General features: G+C 38.8%; 1 protein-coding gene across 3 annotated transcripts in view; it reads left to right on the top strand.

Annotated features, from left to right (window-relative positions):
* Positions 1-22,894, top strand: part of TRAPPC9 (trafficking protein particle complex subunit 9) — a gene marked incomplete at both ends in the record, with an annotated part of 466,587 nt that overhangs the window by 199,738 nt on the left and 243,955 nt on the right. For all 3 annotated transcript variants that reach the window (XM_079533233.1, XM_079533234.1, XM_079533235.1), the window contains 2 exons: positions 7,613-7,766; positions 20,617-20,707. In XM_079533233.1, the coding sequence (XP_079389359.1) occupies positions 7,613-7,766; positions 20,617-20,707 (245 nt within the window). The remainder of the gene's footprint in view (positions 1-7,612; positions 7,767-20,616; positions 20,708-22,894) is intronic.

Genomic DNA, 22,894 nt, shown 5'->3' on the forward strand with positions numbered 1-22,894 from the left:
TGTTTACATACCAAAGAAATCACTGAGGCTGTGGCAAAGTAAAGATTTTGATATCTGTTATCTGCACTAACTTCCATACAAGAACCTTCGAAGGACTGTCAGAGGAGCCTTTTGAACAGCTGATGTTGATTTTGTAGAAAATCCTGAAAATATGAAGGTCACACTTGTGATCAACATACATCTAGATCTAGAAAGGGAAACTGTTTGGTAAAGCAGTGACTTGGAAAAGAATTTGATTGTCATAGCAGTTCATCCCAAGATGAGCTTTTACTGCAGAGCTTTGGGGAAAAGGGCAAATGTTAGGTTTGCGTATTAAAAAAAAGGAAATGGAATGTAAATGAATAATTCACTGTATATGTAAGGTCTACTTGTATCTTGAAGTGATAGTCCATGTTGGAAGGTGTAGTCTGGCACACTGAGCATTCACACATTGTATCATTTTGCTCCACAAATGTTGGAATTACTTCTATATGAAAATCTTGTCTGCAGAGCCATGTGTAATTTCAGGTTCTCTTGTGTATCACAGAGATGAACTGCTTCGTATGCGTGATCAGGGAACATTCAAAAAAGAGCAAATGGATGAGGAATGGCTAGGATCCATTGGTTTGTTGGAGTTAGGGAGCATTTGGACACTGCTCTCAGACATAGGGTTTGGATTTGGACTGGTCCTGCATGGAGCCAGGAGTTAGACTTAGTGATCCTAGTGGATCTCTTCCAGTTGGGATATTCCGTGATGCCTTGATTTCTTGGATGTGTAAGCTGTCATGATATTTGTCTCTGAATTTGATTTGATTGGGATCTCATTATGTTCCTTGAAGATGACCTTTAAGATGTGTGCAACATGGTCATGCTCCCATAGAAGAGGGACGATGCCAAATATACTTTGATATTTTGGAAATTTTTAGGCAAAGAGAAAATAAGTTGATTTTTAGGTGTATCAAACTCAGGAAGCCAGTATTCTATATCCCCTGAGGAGGCAGAGCTGAAATGGCAAGTTTTCAGGGCTTAGGATAACTGGTTTTGTTTTGTTTATCTTTCACACAGTTCCATCTTTTTTAATTCATACGCATTTTCTTTTGAGCCTTCTGCTATGTAACTGCAGTACTGAATTATGCAAATGAGTAACTGAATAATAATTTATTTTTCTGATTCTGTGGTTATTAATATTCCGCTGTGAGGTAGAAGGTACAGTATGGAATTATTTTGAATAACGTTAGGGTGAAAATTCATGCGTAGTTCAGATTTGATAAATAAGGGAGAATATTCAACTCAGTCTTTAAGTAATATCATAGTTAACGTTTCCTCTTTTCCAAACTGATCCAATGACAGTTGATCATCAAACTTTCGAAGCTGATATATTTATGAAGTATGCTGTTGCCATCTTTATTGTTCTAAATTTCTTACTTCATTACGTAGCCAGCGATTCTGCCATAGGATCCTAGTCTTTGAATGGGAAAGCGAACGAGAGATTCCAGTTGAAGCTAATTTTTATTCCTCTTCATTATCAGGTTATGTTTTTCAAATTCAGAGTTAGGAATTAAGAAGTGAGATTCGCAGCATGCACAGTATAATCTCATTTAAATAGGAGGCTTATGGAGCTAACCTTCTCTTAACACGGTTCCATTTTCAAACATTACGTTATACACAGAGGAACCGTTCTTTCCTCGTTCAACTTTTTATCATCTGAAATGGCATGGATAAGTGTAAGCTGTTGAATTTTACAGACTTCAGCACTATAGTTTCAGCTTTTATCTTCTCTTCAGTTATTTGAAATAAATAATTAAGCTCTAAATGCAAATTTTTTAATTTAATTGACCTTTCAAAGATTAATGGAAAAATTTATCTTTTGCTCTGCTAAGTTCAGATATTAAAGCAATCCTTTTTCTTTATGAAGTCAGCATTTGGCCAGGAGGAGATATCATTACTTAAGGGTCACTTGAGCCATTTATTTGTACAGATGTATTTTGTTGTAACACACATCTAGATTGCATTTCTCAAGTATTGAAGTATTTAGAAGCACAATATATGTTTATTTGGATGACTTCATCATGTTTGTCTGTTGATACAAACAGAGTAATCTCACAAGGGATTTGATAATTGAAGTCCTTCCTAGCCCCTAAATTATTGCATACTGAAGTGTCACTACTCTGCCTTTTTTTTTTTTTAATCAGCTGCAGTATTTGTATTTGTATGCAACTATATATACCTGAGACATGATACTGTAAGTATCAAGTGAGGATATTTTTGTTTGTTTTTCTTGGCTCGTATTTATGTTTATTTTTATATATATATTTTATATATTATATATTATATATAATAATTTTTATAATTATTTATAATTATTATTATTTCCTCCCTGAAGTGAGAAAAAATGGTATCATCATCACTTGTAACACTTTCTGAAATTTAAGCTCACTGACAATACAAGGACATATTTGACAGATAGATTTATGTATATGCATAAATATATATAACATATACATTCAAATATGTCAGTGACGTGCATTGTCAGTGACCTTATATGTGCGTGTGTGTGTGTATGTATTTTATGTATATATATGTATAGACACACGCACATTTATATGTGAATATATAAGTGCTTTTCCTAAGTAATACTAATCTAGTCTGGCTCTGTGTCCGTGTCCCTGCTGTCTCCCATATGTCAGGAGAATGGGCAGGAAGCGTAAAGCATAATATTGAATAACATTTCCAACTGCCTCATTTCAGCTTCATTATGGAAACAGCTTGCACACTCATCTGTGGGTGATAGTATTTAAATAGGTAGTTAGCCATGAGGAAGAGTTTTTGGGTTCTTGTTACATCCTTTCTTCCTAAAGATAATTGAATAAGGGCTAACTCTAGATTTTTATTTTTTCAACCAAAGCATCAATATTTTTCTTCCTTAATGAAAGCTGAAATCTAGTTACGTTAACCAGATTGCTGCTTTTCTTTTAATTCCATGTCTGCTTTCAACCCTGTTTATTTGGTGAGCATGATGTGTAACTTCATTACATGTACTCACCCTTTCATGAGAACTGAGGGCAGGAGCTGTGGGCAGCGCAGTGGGGGCAGGGGGTGGGCAGGGTCTGCCCATGCCGGTGAGGCATTGGTACAGGCTGCCCGGGAGGTAGTGTTGCAACTGTCTCTGGCGGTGTAGATGTGATACTGAGGGACATGGTTCAGTGGGCACGGTGGTGAGGGGTTGATGGTAGGACTTGATGATCTTAGTGGTCTTTTCCAACTTTAATGAACCTATGATTCATTCCTTGGCCAGCAGCACGTGCCTGGGGCAGAGGCCGCAGCCTGAGTGTGGCAGACAACACTCCCTTACTGACTTCTCCACCGATTAATTCTATCTGCTGCTTTCCACTTCCGCAGAAATGTTGGGATGGCTTCGTTTGAACCAGTCCTGCTGTTGTGAACAGGGATGTGTGCAGCGCTGGCTCGGGATTAGTCATGACGGCATTTGCAGGAAGTTTCCTTGTGTGCATAAAGTCCTGTCTGTTGTGCAGTTTGTCACCAGGTCAGGGCAGTATTTCCAGTAAAGCTGTAACTCATGTTATGAGAAGTGATGAAATGAACTGTCCGATATCTTTAATAGTTCTGTGCTGTTACTTTAACAAGACTTGAGAAAACTGTCATTGAAATGGCTGCTGCACCGGTGGAAGGTTTGTCATATTTTTCCCTGTAAGTCATCCTGACAGGTGACGTGGGATGAGACCATGCAAACGTATCGGCATTGCCAACAAGCTGACCTTTTCCTCTTCATTCCCTTAATTTGTATTTGACTAATTTGCATCCCTGTTCCTATGCTTCCTTGTCTGAGGAGCTGTCACAACGGCTGGAGCTGATTTCATGACAAAACCCAGGAGTTTCAAACCACGATTGTTTCATTATTCATGAAAACTTGTGTTACTTTGTTCCTCCTCCCACACAAGCAAGGTTAGCCGGAGAGAAACAAAACCTATTTTGCACTTGCGGGATTGGCTATTAAATATTTTTACACAATGCAGTGTTTTTATACAAATAACTCATGATTTATTTAAAACACTCCTTGTAGAAGATTTGGAGAGCTCCCCGTCAGGCAGAGTGGCTTAAAAAGGATCTCTGGTCCCTTTTGCTGAAGCAAGTATGTGGTTAAGCTTTGGGGTTTTAACATCTTGTAAGTTTTTCCTCATGCCTAATTACTGTGAAGGGCAAAGAACTGGGTATGCAATTACCCTTGCACAGTGTGAGCCGTCGTTGTCAGAGCTGCTCACAGTAAATCGAATGCCTGTTTCAATCTCAATTGCCTTTCATTTTACTTTTCTCTATATAGAATTTCCAGATTCCTTTTGCAACAAGCAAGGACAAATAAGGGGAGAAAAGAGGTGCAGAGAGCTCTTCACAAGAATCATAGGTCATTGAGTAACTGTAGATGGAAGTGGAGAAAGACTTTAACGGCTCTAATATGTTTCATTTTTATCATTTTAATGCAGAGCACAGTGACAAAGTTGGGCGATGTTCAAGATGTTGTCGTTCACTGCCTTCTGCTTTCTGCTGCTTTTGGGATAAAACCAAAACCATTAAGTGGATCTGTGCAGATCACATAATTTTTTTTTTTTTTTTTTTTTTTTTTAAATTCTTCTTTATTTGGTTATTGCAACCCAATGCCCAGCGTGTCTGCTTGCTCCTTCAGTTAACTTGCTTTGGCTGTTGGTCATTTATCCATTCAGATCTTGCTGGTGAGTGCTTTGTTTGAGGTAGGAACAATCATAGGATCATGGAATGGCCTGGGTTGAAAAGAACCACAATCATCATCTGGTTGCTATGTGCAGGGTCGCCAACCACCAGACCAGGCTGCTCAGAGCCACATCCAGCCTGGCCTTGAATGCCTCCAGGGATGGGGCATCTGCTGACTCCGTATTAGAAGTGAAGAAGCTGTGTTTTTGTAGGGGGACAGCTTTAGGAATGAGTGACTGATTTAGGTTGAGGCATTTATATTTTTATTTGGTTTTTAGGTAAGTCACTCCAATTTACTACACATTGCATAGGCTGGAGAGTAAATACTGAAGTAATGCCATGGACATAGAATGCAGAGAAAAAAAATCTATATTAATATTTTTAGATCAAAAGGAAGCAGAATACTGATGGTGAAAAATGGTTATGTTTAAGTAGGAGTTAGGATTTATTTTTGTCATGCTACTGCTTGAGTGCAACTAACGTCTTGAAAAATACTATTTATTTCTGTTTATTGTTTTCATATATTCTGCCTACAGCTCTATCCATAATATTGCTTCCTCTGGTATTTTCTCTGTAGTTCTCTTTTTCTCAGACCTCTCACTTTCTAGCAGATGAGTGCTCTGGAAGTTTTCTCTTTCTTTTCAAGAGACTTGAGGTGTCACTATACTAAATACACCTGTACACAGTATAAATGAGAGCATCAGTAAAAACAGAAAAGTTAGTTGTGGTCTGAGTACCAGAAGCCCTGTAAAACCATGTTGCCATGCCTTTGAGTTTAGTACAGGTTATTTCAGAGCTGTACAAGTAAATGTTGTTTAGCAAAATCTCGCCTGTATTCCTGAAGCTGAGGTGGATTTGTTGTGGAGTGTCTGGGGAAAAAAATGCATACATGCATATTTAATTTCCAGAGAAAAAATTACCATATTGCCAGTAATGATCCATTAACAAAAGAATGCAATCTTAATGCCGTCAATTAAATATTAAATATTGTTGGGCAGGAATATTTTTCTAATATATCACTCACTTAGAAAAGTGTGGCATGGTAAATAATGAGCTGTTCTCCAGATCCAATGGGAGATGGATTCTGAATATGGTTCACTGCTCAGAAACTAAGATAATTTGTTGTTGAAATATGAATATAGGTAACTATGTATGAATAATTATATAAGAATTTAAGCGATGCTCTATATACAATAGTAATTAATTACTGGCTTTTCATCTGACCACGTGGCACCGAGCACAAAGCATCTTGGAAGCAAAGCTCCCATTGCACCTCGTCTTCCACACGTGCAAAACCCAGGGAACTGCACCACCATTTGCATCAGTGGTTAAAAATCAATAAGAATTCAAGTTATTGTTTTCAGACCTGAGTATTGTTTTGTGTTTTTTTGTTTTAAATCCACACTACAAAATGTGTCCAGGTGTTTTTCTTTACATTCTTTGTTCTTGGCTTGATTCCTGCACTTTCTATGATCTACTTTCAGCAGCTCATTTTAATTTTTTTTTGTATGCCCAGCACTTGATGGTCTTTGCATGCAAATGAAGGAATCATAATGATTTCTTGCTGAACAAAAAATAGCCAAGACAAAAAACATCCCTTAGAGAGGAATAGATTGATTTCTTGGACTTCTATGATTCTTAAACATGAAATTGAGGAAAGACATGACCAGCAGAGGGGGTGGCTTCTAGAAGCAGTATTTGTGCCACCTTTGTCTCAGTGCCATATTTGTGTATATTAATAAGGAAGGAAGTCATGGAACATTAATGACTTCTCCTAAGATTTTTCTGGGGGTGATGCATGATGATATAATTCACCTTTCCACAGTAAACTTGTTAAGCTTCGGATGATTCCTTGTTTTTATGAATCTTTCCTCGCTTTTTTTCAAGCTCAACGTTTTCTGTAATTGAGCATCTTCTATAAGCTGGACAGCCTGGCCTAGTATTAGATATGGAGGCTGGTGGCCCTGCCTGTGGTAGGGGGTAGGAGCTTGGTGATCCTTGAAGTCCCTTACAATCCAATCCATTCTGTGATAATTAATGCTAATTATAGAAAATATCTTCTGGTCTGGTGGGATTTCAAAGCCTTTTCTTGTTGATTTCTGTTATTTTTCTTCCGGCAACGTTTGGAATATGTTTCTATCATTGATAGATGCAGAAATAGAGAAAGAGTAAAAGTAATCCTGTGTAATTTGTGAAATGCCCTTCTCACACCTCTGTTCCACTGTAGGTGCATTTCATCATCAGTGGTTCTAAAAAGCCGTAGCTTGGTCCTGTGTTTTCCTTAAGTGCAAAGTCATCTCAAGAGCAATATATTTTAATTCTTCCCTAATTATTTTTCTATTTTGGACGATTCAGGAAATGAAAGCTGTTTTGGCAGCACAGTATATTAGATCTGCTATAACCACATTTCATGTGATGTGAGCTGCTCTAAATTGCCTTCTAAATTAGATTAGTGATTTTAGTTTAACATATAAGTATTTAGTATGCATTACAACATAATATATTTAATTTAATTTGCTTTTATGTCTCACCATACATTTAATAAAACAATTATTTAACCATTTGGTACTGATGAATTATACTATGGTATTGAAATTAATATGGCCTGTAGTTCATTAACATACATTAAGCAGAAGCAGATATGTTCTCAAAGTTGAAGAGAAAGGTCATATTTGACACTTAGTACTGACATCATTTTATCATTCTTTCCCGAGTTTTGTAAGGAAAAATTCTGTGGAAAAGGTAGGAAGTGGGCTTGTAAAAGCAGAGAAGTGCACATGGCTTTCGAAGTGAATGTTTGGGTCAAGACACACTTTTGTACATAATATTTTGTAAAGTTGTTATAAATAAAATCCTTTTTATTTTTCTCTTTTTTCCCCCTTTGCTACAGTATGGCTATTCAAGTTGACAAGTTCAATTTTGAGAGCTTCCCAGAACCTCCTGCAGATGGGACACAGTATGCGAATGCAAAGCAGCTGGAGGAAGAAAGACAACAGGCAAAAGGTCTGGAAATTAACAGCAAGCTGGATATTTGCTGGAAAATTATATCCTTTCATAACTACTTGCTTTAAAAATACATAAATAGGTGCCCTATGACATTTTATTTAATAATTGAACTCACTTTGTAAGTGTTACTGAAAAGAAAAATAATTATAACTATGAACCTTATAATAATTATAGACTGTTTAAGGCTAATTGTACTGTATGTTGTTTAGATGATGTCTGGATCTTACTATAATAGGTTTTTTTTCTGAATCATTGAGCCATATTGAAACCCGGTATGCTTTACCCAACATTTAGGGAACTGAGGAAGCATAGAATTGGTGAGAAGTAGTTTTATGCAGCCAAAATTTTCAGTTCTCTCCCAACACTGTGTGACTCATAAAGAAATACATGAAGCTGGGTTTAGAAAGTTTTCATATATTTAATTAAATTTCAGCAAATCAGAACATATTAGAATAATTTCTTTCTAAGTCTTCTTAACAGGTGTAATAATATATCTAATATTGGATAGCTGTCTTAAGGCTTAGAAAGGACTTCAGTGATGACTTAGTCATCCTAAACATAAAATCCTCATAATAATTCTAAATGCAGTAATATATTCTTTTATTAACACTAAGAGTTTACATTAAGCAGCTTTCACATGCATTCAGTTTAGAGTTAGAATAAGCCAATGGTGTTTTTGTAAATTTTATGATTTCCATTAAACTGTTACACTTTGCTTTCAGAAATACACTTTTTCCCTGCCATCAGGGAAACATTCCCTGCAGCCAGTATTCCCCCAAATTGTGTGTTGATACTCAGCATCCTTCAGGAGACTGATGTTTTTTGTTCAGATTATCCTCACATCTGCTTGATGCCAGGAATTGAGAGAAGAGTGGCAATCAAATCATGGTTTGTCCTTAGAGATGTGTTTTTGTGCTTATAATTGTATTTTATCTAGTGATCTGAAATGATTATTATATTTTTTTTTAATTCCTAATTATTAAAGCTGCACAAATCTGCACAGGATTAGTCAAAGGGAAGACGTGTGATATAAATGAGATTCCTAGTGCCTATTTCCATCCAGACTCCCTAGGCAACATTTCAGAAAGAATTCCATTTGTGCAAAAATGTCAATATTTAACTGGAACTTGCTCAGAAAATTTTTCTGTTATGGAGAGATATAAATATTCTTTGATAGCATAGCTAAATTCTCATGTCAGAATTGAATGTGCAGTTGTATTAATTTTGTCAGGGTGTAAAACTACATCCTCATTCATTTCTGTTGCTGAGCAACACTGTTTACATATCTTTGGTGTTCTGTATTTAAACCCAGTTTTAATATTCAGGCTATCATGGCTGACACATAAGTCAACGCCTTAGAAAATTAAGAAAATAATACAGAAATTCTGTTTGTCAAATTAAGTGCAAGAATTAGTTTCAGTGCTTTTAAGATTTGTTGTGAATATTTTCTTTATTCCTAGAATGAAAGGTGCTCTAACATATAAGGCACTGAATTACATCTCTGTGCTTAAAAATTCTTGAAGAAACATGTGTTGTTCGGTATGTTTCATGTCTCAATTAGAGTAAATCTTCCATGGAATCGTAGAATCCTTAGAGTTAGAAAGGACCTTTAAAGGTCATCTTGTCCAACTCCCCTGCAATGAACAGGGACGTGCACAGCTAGATCAGGTTGTTTTCAGGGCTTGATCCAGGCTCACTTTGAAAGTCTCCAGGGATGGAGCATCCACCACATCTCTGGGCAACCTGTGCCTCACCACTCTCAGTGTAAAAGGCTTTTTCCTTATATCTAACCTAAATCTACCTTTAAGCTTGAAGCCATTTCCCTTGTTCTGTCACCACAGATCCTGCTAAGGAGTCTGTCCTCTTCTGTAGCTCCTCTTTAAGTCGTGAAAGGTCACTATCACGTCACCTCTGAGCCTTCTCTTCTGGGCTGAACAGCCCCAGCTCTCTCAGCTGGCCCTCCCAGGAGAGGTGTCCCATCCCTTGGATCACTTTTGTGGCCCTCCTCTGGATGCGCTCCAATGGATTCATCTCTCTCCTGTATTGAGGACTCCACATCTGGTTGCAGTCTTCCAGGACAGGCCTCACCAGCACAGAGTAGAGGGGCAGGATCACCTCCCTCACCCTGCTGGCCATGCTTCCTTCAATGTAGCCCAGGATATGGTTGGCATTCTGGGCTGCGAGGGCACATTGCTGGCTCATGTTCAGCTTGCCATCCACCAGTACTCCCTGGTACCTTCCAGGGAGGCAAGGCTACACTCAATCCTTTTATCCCCAGTTTGTATTGGTAATGAGGGTTGCTGAGACCCAGGTGCAAGATCTTGCATTTGGATTTGTTGAACCTCATGAGGTTCACCTGGGCCCACTGCTGAAGCCTGTCTAGGTCCTTCTGAATGGCATCTATCCTTCTGGTGTGTTGACCACACCTCGCTGCTTGATGTCATCAGCAGACTTGCTGAGGGTGCACTCAACCCTACTGTCAGTGTCACTGATGAAGATATTAAAGAGTATCAGTCTCAGCATTGCCCACTGTGGGACGCCACTCGTCACTGATCTCCGTCCAGATATGGAGCCACCACTCTCTGGACTTGATCCTGCAGCCACTTCTTCATCCATTGAATAGTCCACCCAATAAGTCCATTTCTGATCTTTTTATTTCTTAGAGCAACATTTAGGTGTCAACTATGGAAAAAAACAAAACAGCACAGCTCTCACTTGGGCTAAGTCTAAGAAAATTAATTTCTGAGAAAGCTGTCCTTCCACTAGAATAATTTGATACTGGCCAGCAGTTATTATTTCAGACATAAAGATAGATAGCTTACCTTTATAAGCTTTGTTTCCCTTCAGTAGTTTAGAATTTAAGAGATTCAGTGTTCTTAAGTAAGCAAAGAGAAGCTGATGAGTATCTCCTGCACCAGGTGTTTTTAATCTTAAAATAGAATTGGATGTATGGTAGAAACAGTAAGAAAAACATCAGCTCAGTTTTTTTACCTTTTATGTAAATCAACTTGGTGAGCTTGGTAAGAAGCTTACAGTTCCTTAGATCATTACAGTATTTCCTTGATAGTATATGAAATCATCACCTGAACAAATGCTTCAAATTATGTGTGTGGATGACACTGAATGGAAAAGAATACTTCAGTTGAAAGGGACCAGCAAAGATCATCTAGTCCAACTGGTTGCATACTTGAGAGCTAACCAAAAGTTAAAGCATATTATTGAGGGCCTTGACCAAGTGCCTTTTGGAACACTAATAGGCAAACTGCATGAGTTTCAATAGGGCCAAGCGTCCAGTCCTGCATTTTGGTCACAACAACCCCAGGCAACCCTACAGGCTTGGGGAGGAGTAGCTGGAAAGCTGCCTGATGGAAAGGGACCTTGGTGTATTGACGGACACTGGGCTGAATATGAGCCAGCAGTGTGCCCAGGTGGCTAAGAAGGCCAATGGCATCCTGGCTTGTATCAGGAATGGTGTGGTGAGCAGGGAGGTAATCCTGCTCCTGTAGTCGGCATTGGTGAGGCCTCACCTCGAGCACTGTGTTCAGTTTTGGGCACCTCAATACAGAAAGGACATGGAGGTGCTGGAGCAGGTCCAAAGGAGGGCAACAAGGCTTGTAGAGGGCTTGGAGAATATGGCCTATGAGGAGAGACTGAAGGAACTGGGGCTGTTTTGTCCGGGGAAAAGGAGGCTGAGGGGAGACCTTGTTGCTCTCTGCCAATATCTGAAAGGTGCTTACAGCAAGAGCGGGGCTGGTCTGTTCTCACTGGTGACAGGTGACAGTTTGAGGGGAAATGGCCTCAAGTCGCACCAGGATAAGTTTAGGTTGGATATCAGGAAACACTTCTTTACAGTAAGGGTTGTTAAGCACTGGAATAGGCTCCCCAGGGAGGTGGTTGAGTCACCATCCCTGGATGTGTTTAAAAACCATTTGGATGTGGTGCTCAGGGATGTGATTTAGCAGAGGGTTGTTAGAGTTAGGATAGTGTGGTTAGGCTGTGGTTGGACTTGCTGATCTTTAAGGTCTTTTCCAACCTGAGCGATTCTATGATTCTAGGCATCAACTACCTTGCTAGAATCCTGGTCCAGTCTTTCATCACCATCATTGATAAGGAAATTTTTCCTAATGTCCAGTGTGAACCTACCCTGGTACAGTGTCATGCCACTCCTGCATGTCCTGTCATCTGTTACCAGGATGAATAGGGATCACCTCCCTCTGTTCTTCCCCTCTCCAAGAAGTTGCAGAGAGCAATGAGGTTATATCTCAGCCTCCTTTTCTCCAAATTGGACAACCCAAGTGTTCTCAGCCTCTCCTCATAGGATATGCTTTTCAGCCTTTTTACCATCTTCATTGCCCTCCTCTGGATACTTATCATTATATATTATATATACTTATGTTAAGTATCTTAACATCCTTTTAACATTCTCTGCAGTGAAAAGTTTATATAGAATCCCTGTGAGGGCCAAAGCCAGTTACAAATAATGAGGATTTCAAGTTGTATCTATATGTATTTAGGAGCATCAAAAATATCTTCCAGTATGAAAAGTACATTTCCATTGCTTTATTCATTCAGATATTCAGGGCTTCAAGTGATGAGATTTCTGAGTGCTTCATTTATGAGAGTAATGTAATACTTGATCAATTTTCATATACTTTCGGAGGGCTGAAGGCAGGAGGTAAAGACAACACAGCATATTATTCATTCTAACCTCTGTACATTTTTGATAGAACGAAAATTAGTAGGAAAATAGACCTTCAGTGAGAGCTTACTGCCATGCTGTTTCAATTAAGAAAAAATTCTGAAGTAATTTAACTTAGAGTGTCATTGAGATTATAGGTGTATTGAGATAATTTAAATTAAGAACATGCTGTCTTGTTTTTTAGCATCTGGTAGATGGCATCTGGTTTCAGCTTAACAACCAAGGTTTATTATTTTAAAACAGGATTTGAACAGATGGAGCACACGTAGTATTAAGGTGGCTAATATTTTCAACTTGTGCTCCTATTCATGTTTTATAAATATTTTTAAACAAAATTTATATTTTTTTCAAGGAGCTTCTATGCATTCTGTCTCTTGGATCAAGGCATCTCTAACAAGTGTTCTTTAAAGTCTACGGAGTGCTGTCTTTGGTTCTGAGTGCTCTGCCTCTTCTTAGAATCACAGAGTGGCCAGGGTTGGAAGGGACCTCAAGGATCATGAAGCTCCAACCCCCTGCCACATGCAGGGCCACTAATCTCCCCATTTAATACCAGACCAGGCTGCCCAGGGCCCCATCCAACCTGGCCTTGAACACCTCCAGGGACGGGGCATCCGCAACCTCTCTGGGCAGCCTGTTCCAGCACCTCACCACTCTCATAGTGAAGAACTTCCCCCTGACATCCAACCTAAATCTTCCCCCTTCAACTTAAAACCATTTCCCCCTGTCCTGCAGTTATCAACCCTTTCAAAGAGTTGATTCCCCTCATGTTTGTAGGCTCCCTTTAGGTATTGGAAGGCTGCAATGAGGTCACCCCGCAGCCTTCTTTTCTCCATGCTGAACAAGCCCAGCTCCCTCACCCTGTCTTTGTAGAGGAGGTGCTCCAGTCCCCTGATCATCTTTGAGGCTCTCCTCTGGACCCTCTCCAACAGCTCCCTGTCTTTCTTGTACTGGGGGCTTCAAACTTGGACACAGTACTCCAGATGGGACCTCACAAGAGCAGAGTAGAAGGGGGCAATCACCTCCCTGTCCCTGCTGGCCACCCCTCTTCATGTTTATATTGATACTCCTTCTCCTGGTTTCTTCAAAATCTGGAGTTAAAAAACACTGCATTTTCCATGTGGTATTTGAAGGGCAGGTTATGCCTTTCTTTATGCTCTTTACACACTATGCTCTTTGTTAGACTCACTATTCCTTCTTATTCAGAATATTCCATGGATCTGTGCATTCTACATTTTAACTGAAGAAACTCAGATATATTCACACTCATTTCAGAGAAGCTTGGTCACACACAAGTGATCCCCAGCTGAACACTGATAAATCCTTGCATTTTTTATCAAAGGAAATGCAAATATGCAAGGTTTTATCAATGTTCAGCTGGCTGGCGGGATTTTTTGTGGGAAGCACAGAAAGGTTTAGTTAGAGATAGCATCACAAAGTTATTCCTGCTCTACTTTTGTGTCTATTTTTGTTTGACTAACTCTTGGGGACCAGTCCATCCCCATCCTGTAACTCTGGGTGCCTCTTCTCAACCCTCCTGATGAAGTGAAATAAGAACATCTTTGCTGGCAGACTGGCAAGTCTTGTGTGTCTGGCTTTAAATTTAATACCTCAAAGGATGGACACCAAAGCCTGTAGAGTAGTGGGAGAACAACTGAAAAGAGATAAATGTGTGGGAGCATATGGATGCCTGAATTGCAGAGACTTAGAAACTTGGAGGGAATGGATGCCATTCAGAGCAAGATAGAGAATTGGAATAACCTTATTAATTTCAACAACAAAAGAGGAAACTCTTGCACCTGCAGTGGAGCTGTTCTGTGCATTAATATAGACTAGGAACTAGATGGCTAGAAAAAAAGGACATTGGTTCCTGTCATCTGTGAGTTGGTGACGTATCCTTGTATGGATGAAGGCTCACTGTGTCTTGCCCTGCACGAATGAGAATATAGCAACAAGCCAATAGAAAAGACTGTTACAGAATCATGGAATGGCTCTGCTTGGAAGGTACTTCAAAGATCATCTAGTTCAAACCCCCACCATGGGCAAGGTTGCTACCCACTAACTCAGGCACTTGATCAGGTAGCCAAGGACCCTGTCCAGCCTGGCCTTGACCACTCCAGGGATGGAGCACCCACAGCTTGTGTCGGTGACCTGTTGCAGTGCCTCAACACAGTCCCGTTGACACTTCCGTGTGTGCATGTGGAATATTATGTCTTTGATCTCTCAGTGTGACAGAGATATTGAAACTATGATGTCGGAGGCTACCAATATGATTAGGCTGCCCTTGTGACCTCCATTCTTAGGGATCAGGTTTTTTTCTTTAAGTTCCTAAGGGGTGGTTGTGTTGAAGACTGAAGTAGACTGTGAGAGATGCTCAGTGAAAGGATGAGTGTAGCGTGTTGCTGCCAGACAAATTCCAGTAAGGCACTGGGAAAAAAACTTTTGCACAGTGCCATTCCAGTAGTAGAACAGGTTGTCAATAGGTGCTATAATATTGCTGTTTTTGAAGGTATTGAAAACATCTGAACAAGGCCTTGATGACGTACTGTTTTCACTGCTTTGAACATAGGGTTGTGCAGTGACATCTGCAGTTGGCTTCCACTGCAGGTTGTTCTGTGATTTGTACAGCCATGCAGTGAACTGGATAAGAAAATGGCTGCTGAAAAATAAAGTCCTTTTCCTCTCCCTGTCTCTTACTCTCTCCAGGTTTTGTTTTCAGACTGAGAAATTTTCAGATTTTGTGAATGTACTTCAATTTCAGTGAAGTGAGACGATAAAGTTTTGGAATCATACTCATGAAAATATTCTGAGTCTAGCCCTAAAAGGCCTTAAAAATGAGATTTTCCATGCTACCTTAAGTATCATGCTCAATCTTTAACATTTTTTTTAACCTCAGCATTAATCTCTGTGATTTCTGTGAAGTCTGTCGTATTTGAAATATTTTATTACAGTTTTAAAAACTGTGTTCCATGTTCCTTCCACTTTTTTTTTCTTTTCTATATTTAAACTTAATTGCTATCTTTTTCTTTTTTAATTGCATTTTCATTCAGTCATGTTGCTGGTATTGTTCTGCAGCGTAGCTATTCTTTTCTTGGTACGTGGAATCCAAAGTTGGAAGCAATACTTAAGGTGAGGCTTCTCGTGGAATAAAGGCTGCATAATTCATGTTTCAGATACGATGCTTGCTCTGAGGCCAGTATCTTTTTTCCAAGTATCCTGTGTTTGACTGCTTTTGAGCATAGAATCACAGAATTATAGAATGGCTTAGGTTGGAAGGGACCTTAAAGATCATCTAGTTCGAACCCCCGCTCTGTCGTGGTCAGGGCTGCCAACCACACATAACCAACTCATTACTCCAGCTTTCATTTAATTTCATCTGATTTCTGTAAGTTCCCCTCATTTATTAAGTTTCTGAACACCGACATATCTTTTCCAAATATGTAAATTTCATAAATGTTTTTGTATTTCACTGTCCAAGTAGCCAATCAGAATTTTTAAGCGTTGGACGGAAGCTTGAGTCATCTCCTTTGATATTCTCTCTGGATTTGACAGCAAACCACTGGTAACTGTTACTGAAATGCACTTCTATATCTGTCTGTTCAGTTTTTAATGACTTCATATTGATCATAATTATGAATCTCCCATTAGGAAAACGCTACGTGTTTTGACTCTTAAAAATCTGTAAAGGTTTCCTAAGAGGTACTTTCATTAGATGGAGCTTTATATTCCCATACATCATCTTACCATCAGCAGTAGTTTGCAGTAGTTAGGAAACTCACTAACTGCATGTAATTAGTTTTAATAATGAAGTACCACGATAATAATAAAGTAGAAAGTTTAAAATATGACTAAGACTACTGCTATAAGTAAACTCTGATCATTAATCATCTAGATTTGTTTTTCATTAGTTTAATCTTATTTATGAACATTTGCTAATTTGTTTACGGTTATGTGCATGCTTCCACCTGTATTTTTTTGCAAAAGAACTCAGAAACAGATTACTGAAAATAAATTGTTTTGGAAAGATGCTAGATGTGGAATTCTGCGTGACAGAGAGAAAAAAATCACTAATCACAGAATCATGGAATCAGTGAAGTTGAAAGAGACCACTAAGATCATCCAGTCCAACCATCAGCCCATCACCACCATGCCCACTCAACCTTGGCCGTCTGTGCCACATCTACACATTTATTGAATGCATCCAGGGATGGTGACTCCACCGCCTCCCTGGGCAGCCTGTGCCAATGCCTCACTATTCTTTCTGAGATGTTTTTTTTCCTAGTATGCAACTGGAAAATTGTTATATAGAAATCTTTTCAGAAACTGGCCTGTCTTTTTAGGCTGAAGATTTTGGGTAACGTGCTGCGTTACAGTTGTAGGCACCCAGCCACACACCAGACAACCAAGATAGTATAAAAGACTAAATTTTTTGTAGGGGAAATAACTAGTTCATGTGACTGTCATTCAGGTTTTCACTATGAGACAGTTTACGTTGGATACTGTCTGTTGCTAAAAAACTTGAAATAAAGGTGTCTACATGATGAAATTGGATTACTTTTTTCTAATGCTGTCTGGTGTGTTCATTGGCTCTGAGGCCCTAATTGAAATTAGTCTTATTGTTCAAATGAAAATATCTTGAATTTCCAAGCCTAAAGAGTTGCACTTGAAACTGGAAGTCATCTATTTCTTTCCAGACAGGTGCATGTGCTGTTAATAACAAAGAGTTGGCTATTGGAAGTGAGACCCAGGAGATGAGAGGCATTTAAAAATGGGACTGCAGTGGAATAGCAGGTTTTGCTGACAATTCAGCAAAATGTGTGTAGGTTTATGAGTAGATGGATGTACAATGTTGGACTTCAACAGCCTGTAATTCATTGTATCTGTGCAGGGTTTTGGTTTTGGTGGTTTTTTGGTTTTTTGTTTTGTTTTGTTTTTGTTTGTTTTTTGGATGAATTTTGAATTCTGGATCTTAGTCTTCTGTCACTTATCACATTGCACTGTGAGCAAACAATGGAAGGCTATAATAGCACTCCCTGCTTCAGCTGTTTTGCTTTTATTGATATCTAAAGGCTTAGCTTAGAAGTAAGCAAACTTGAATTAAGTTGTCCTCTCTTTTTCCTGTCATTTTATCTCTGAATGTTTTGGTTAATTTTCACTTACAAGGTGATGTGTTTGCTGCACTGTTCAGTTTGCTCAGTATTGGCACGGTCAAGAGACAAAGATCTCAGTACTACTGAAATTAGTGCTATTTGTAACCATCAGGCATGCTCAGACCATCAAACCATATCAGGTTTCTCTGTTTCGCTGATTTTTGCCTTTGAGTCTGCTTGGCAGCAGAGCTTGACCTGGACTTAAGATACAGGATGCTTTGCGGGCAAGATTTTAGGTATTACTGTTGAGGATTTGCTGTTTTTTGAATTAGTTTGTGCAACTCAGTGTTCCAGAGAATATTTTGTTGTCTTGTACCAGGGAGCAGAACCTGGACAAAGGGCTTAAAAAGTGTGAGCAAGTCATTGGTTTTATTAATTGAAGTATAGCTGTGTATTATCTTTTAAAATCCCTGTAAACACTTGCCATACATTGGGAGTAATGGCCAAAAAATAGACTTTCTTCTGATTATTCCACTCACCTGAAGGGACATTTCATATTTTTATGTCTGTTACGCAAATATCACATGCACAGGTAAACATTTTGCATCAAGTTCAAGAGGTGGTTGGCTGTAGAAATAACCTGCAGATGTGTTGAATTTGAAACTGCAAAAAAAAAAATACGTTTTCCTTAGGAATGCGTGGACCTGGTTTGATATCATTTACCAATAGTAAACTTTGGAGAATCAGCTGTTTAATAGTCATGTTGTGTTGATATCTGAGACATTAGGCTTTCCATGGACGTTTAAGCAGTAAAAAATTGGAATATTCCAGGCACCACTGTGAGCCATTTTAAGTAAATTACAGTTAAGTTAGTTTAACGTTAGAGTTACTGGCTGCTGCTCTGTTTTAAAACTTCTTTAAAATCCTGCTTTTTTATTGGTGTTTTCTCTCATTACATTCCTAGATTGGAGATGAGACAACAGAATTATTTATCTGCCATATCTTTGAAGTACTTCCTGTTACTTATTCGCTATCCTATAATTTGCTTTATGGAAATTATTCTGCTGTGCTGGTGTCCTGGGTCTTATTTTGCAGCAGCAGTGTTTTTGTGAGGTGGCAGGCAACTGCGTTGGATTTTCCAAATACTTGGTTTTGTGTAGTGTTGTTTATGGCTTTCAGACTTTTTTCTTAGGGTTTGTGAATTCTTCATTTGTAGACCTTATAGGGAAATTAAAGCTATTTAATACATTTTTCTCAGATCATAAGAAGGGCTATTACAAAAAAATGTTGCAAGAATGGTATGAACTGTATTGATTCCCTTCTTCTGTCATCTCATTGAGCTCTTGAGTCTCAGCCACTAGCTGTTAGATCTTATTTTAATGTGAGATTTCAAGAATTTTTTAAAGCCTCCTGGAGAGCCTGTAAAATTATGTCCCGTGTTAAAGATCAGTTGTCTTCAGTACTTGTTCATCTTCTTTTCAGTGATGCAGATGAGAACATAGTTCATGGTTCAGATGATGTACCTCTCCTTGTAGAGTTTTGAGCTCATAGATTCCTCTACCTTTGCTTGCTTATTTTTGAGAAAGGTACTTCCAGTTTTTTGGAGTAGTAGGATGAAGCCTTGAGGCATCTTCCTAGGAGTTCACCCTGTTGTTACATTTGGACATCACTTCACCTGTTCTTTCAGTAGAAGACTCCTAAGTTGGAAAAGGGGTGTTTTCATGAAGCTTAACTGTTGTATGTGTGGCCATAGAGGAGCTGTGATCGCTCCACGTCCACTTTATCCTGCAGTTAAATATCTGAAGGGAGGGCACAGATTGGTCAGAGCCAGGCTCATGGGTGCCTCTTGACAGGACAAGAAGCCATGAGCACAGACTGGAACCCAGGAGGTTCTCTCTGAGCATCAGGGTGCATTTCAGTGCTGTGCTGGTGACAGAGCACTGACACAGGTTGCCCAGAGATGTTGTGGAGTCTCCTCCTTGGAGATCTTCCAGAGCTGCCTGAGCACGGTCCTGGGGACCCTGCTCTGAGTGCTCCTGCTTCAGCAGAGGTTGCACCAGATGGACCCAGAGACCCTTCCAACCCCAGCTATTACTCTGCCTACCTGAGACAGGGGCTTCTTGTGGTACAAAGCTATGCCAAAGTCAGTGAATGCAAAACTTCAGCTAAATATGAAATCATTCTGATTTCTGTACGGAGCCCTTTGTATCCCATGTCCTTCTGACGTCAGGGAATTTGAAAAAAGAAGTCCGATGCTCTTCCTGTTACAAATGCACGTTGGCTGATACATCCCACATTATTATCTTTATATTAATATTATAATTTCTATGTATTATTTATAGTTACTCTTCTTAATTTGTTTAATTGGAAAATGTAATCTTTGTGTTCCGGTAGATGCCACCTAACCTTTTATATCAGAACTTGTGTAACTTATTTTGAAGATGGATACAAATAGAGATTCTGTTACTCCCAACAGTTGATTTCAGTTCTTCACTGTCTGTAGAGTAAGATCTCCTAATTTTTTCTTACTTCAGTCTGAGCTTGCTGCTGAGTTCATGCAGGACTGTGTAGGAGGGAAGCTTGCAGGTTACATGCCTGTGCAATTCTGTTGTGAAGCTCGCCCTGCATGGACAAACTCTCTCTGCCTTGCATAACACTCCTTGTATATCCATAGATCTCACACCAAGCCATCATTCAAAACTAAGCTACCCCACGTTTGTTCTGTTCTGTATTTCATCATTCAGGTTTTCAGGTTGTTCTAAATTGGTCATTTTGAATTGGAATCCTGCACTGCACACTTCCAGATTCTGCGTTTTCAGAGCTTCCAGACATTTTTTCCCTCGCTCTTTAGTACACTTCAGAGACTTTTATCTTTGCAACTTTGTATTTATTGCTCCTCAGTGGAATAAAATTTTTATATTCTGAAGATACGAACAGCTTTAATTTCTATTGTTAGTCAATTCATTGAGTAATAAGCCCAAATATAGAACTGTAACCATTAATGAATGTTGATGTTGCAGTTTTAATTTGCAGTCATAAAATTTGTGCATATTGCATGCTCTTTTTCTCTCCAAATCAAAGTTTTCCTTAATTCTAATTTACCCTTCCTTGAAGCGTGAAGGGGAAGCAAGCGTGGAAGGCGTTCTTAATCAACTGGTCCTGGAGCATCTACAGTTGGCTCCTCTCCAGTGGGGTGAGTAATGTCAAAATCTGTTGATGATTTCTTCCGAGGATGTACTGGGTTGTAATTTCGGGCAGCATGAGAAAGATAATATTTTCATTCACTGATGATCTGCAACACAGAAGAATTTGCTAGGATTTTTTTTCCATTAGATGTTTTGCTTATGATTTAGCTGAAGAGAAATGTAAGGTGTATATCTTTTAAGTATCACTGCTCAAGTGATAGTAAATGTGCAAATTGAATTCCTTCAATATTGAAGGGTCTTGATAATGTGACTTCTATCTGAGCTTCTCAACATGGCCAGAATAGTTGTTTTGGAACACGTGGTGCTTTATCCCCAGACCGTCTATTGCCGTGGAAAGGTGCAGGAAAAATGTTGCTGCATCCGTAAGAAAATTGTTTTCAAAGTCTTTGTTTTCAAATTCACTGCTCTTTGTTTTAATTAATTTGATGACCTATAGAGGATTGGTTTTGAGGAACAGCAGTCCATCACCATTGTCTGAGTTAACTATTAAAACTGATAAGGTCCCCCAGAATCCCTTTCTTGTAAATGCTATTCTTTTTCCAAGTATCTGGACCATCTATAACACATAAGTAAAAACTTGTACACACACCTGACTTATGGATGGGAAGGTTAAAACTGGTAATGTTTTAAATTTGTTGTGTTCTAAACATGTCAAACTTTCACCATAAACATCTTCATCTGGAATCATGCTTATCTGTCATCTGCTCCTCAGAGGATTCAAAGATTTGGTACTATGTGTTTTTATGATGTCTTTGGTGATGATTGCCCTGGTCATCATCGGTGAAACAAACAGCGTGTATTTCATGTGCCTTGACAGCTCAGGTCCCTTGGGAGTCATCTTTGTTCTGCTGAGTCCCACTGACCTTGTTTGTAGCTTGGGCTCTGTGCTTGGAAATCTTCCCTTGGTACTCTTGCACTGTTGAAAAATTTTCTTAGTTGTTTTTGTTTAATCTTCTTTTTGCTGCCAAACACCACATTCAGACCTTCTATAAAATAGGCTTTTGTAGTCATGGGGACTGTATTTGCAAATCCAACCTAAGTGGTGATTTTCACTGGTATTTTGATGCATGTAAGTACTCTTTTTGCAGGTCTCATTTGTTTTCACGCCTAATACTTACTCAAATTGAAATTGCTATTGAATATATTATCCTATTTGTATAACACAAGAGATGTCTTAATGTAGAAGCTGTAGCTCACTGGAAAAAAAATATTGAAAGAGTAGTATTGATTAAGTGCCTGATTTAACTTAAATAAAAAGCAGGATTTTTACGTAGGATTTTCTTTCAGTGAGCTACAATTTCAAATATTGAGTGGCATAATATTTGCTCCCCAATCTCACCACTCTGCAGCCAGGTAAACCTATATGCACTCATCATGTGGTAAGGTAATGAGCTCCCTCAGGAAGTATGTATTGTATGTACAGGCTAACGTTGATTTATTAGTGCATGGGTTGGATGAAGATTTAAACGACTGTCTTTTCAACTCAGTAGTTCCCACCCAGAAGGTGGCAGTGATGAAGATGTCTGGTTAATGAAGAGGTTTTGTGTGTACACATTTAGACAAGGAGATGCATTGTCTTTCAGAACGTAAATTTTAGCCGGAATGTTTCCCATTCAACAGTTATAGGCATTGTAAAATGCTGTGTGTTTCCAGTCTTCCAGGATGTAATGCACACTCTGTTTCTCTCTTCTTTTTCCTCTTATTTTCAACCAGTTGAAGTAATCTTTGTGTTTTCATATGATGTATTATAGACCTTAACTGTCTTGCACAAATCAGCTTTTTTAGTGATAGTAGTCTGTGGCGAGTACCAATAATGAGACAATCTTATGCAAGGTATCTTAAATATTCTTTGACCATTAACAATGAAAACTGTCATCTTAATGTACATAATGAATAGGGCAATATTTTACGAACGTTCTTTTCTCATCCTGCCTTTCTGAATTTTTTTAAGTTATTGCTAAGTTACTTGAATGTAATACGGTACAATCGGCTACTTGAGTTTTTTTTATCTTCACACTCTTTGTTGTCACAGCCTTGCTTTGCTTTGAGTTTTTCTTTTCTGTAGAAAGAATAACTGGCGTTTTAGTGTGAATGCTCCTTACGTGAGCTATCATTGTAATGCAGCCTTTCAGTGTATTAGCTAAGAAATGTTGTCCCAGCATTGCGCAACAAAA

The sequence above is a fragment of the Tetrao urogallus genome (assembly GCF_951394365.1).
Source record: "Tetrao urogallus genome assembly, chromosome: 3".
NCBI lineage: Eukaryota > Metazoa > Chordata > Aves > Galliformes > Phasianidae > Tetrao > Tetrao urogallus.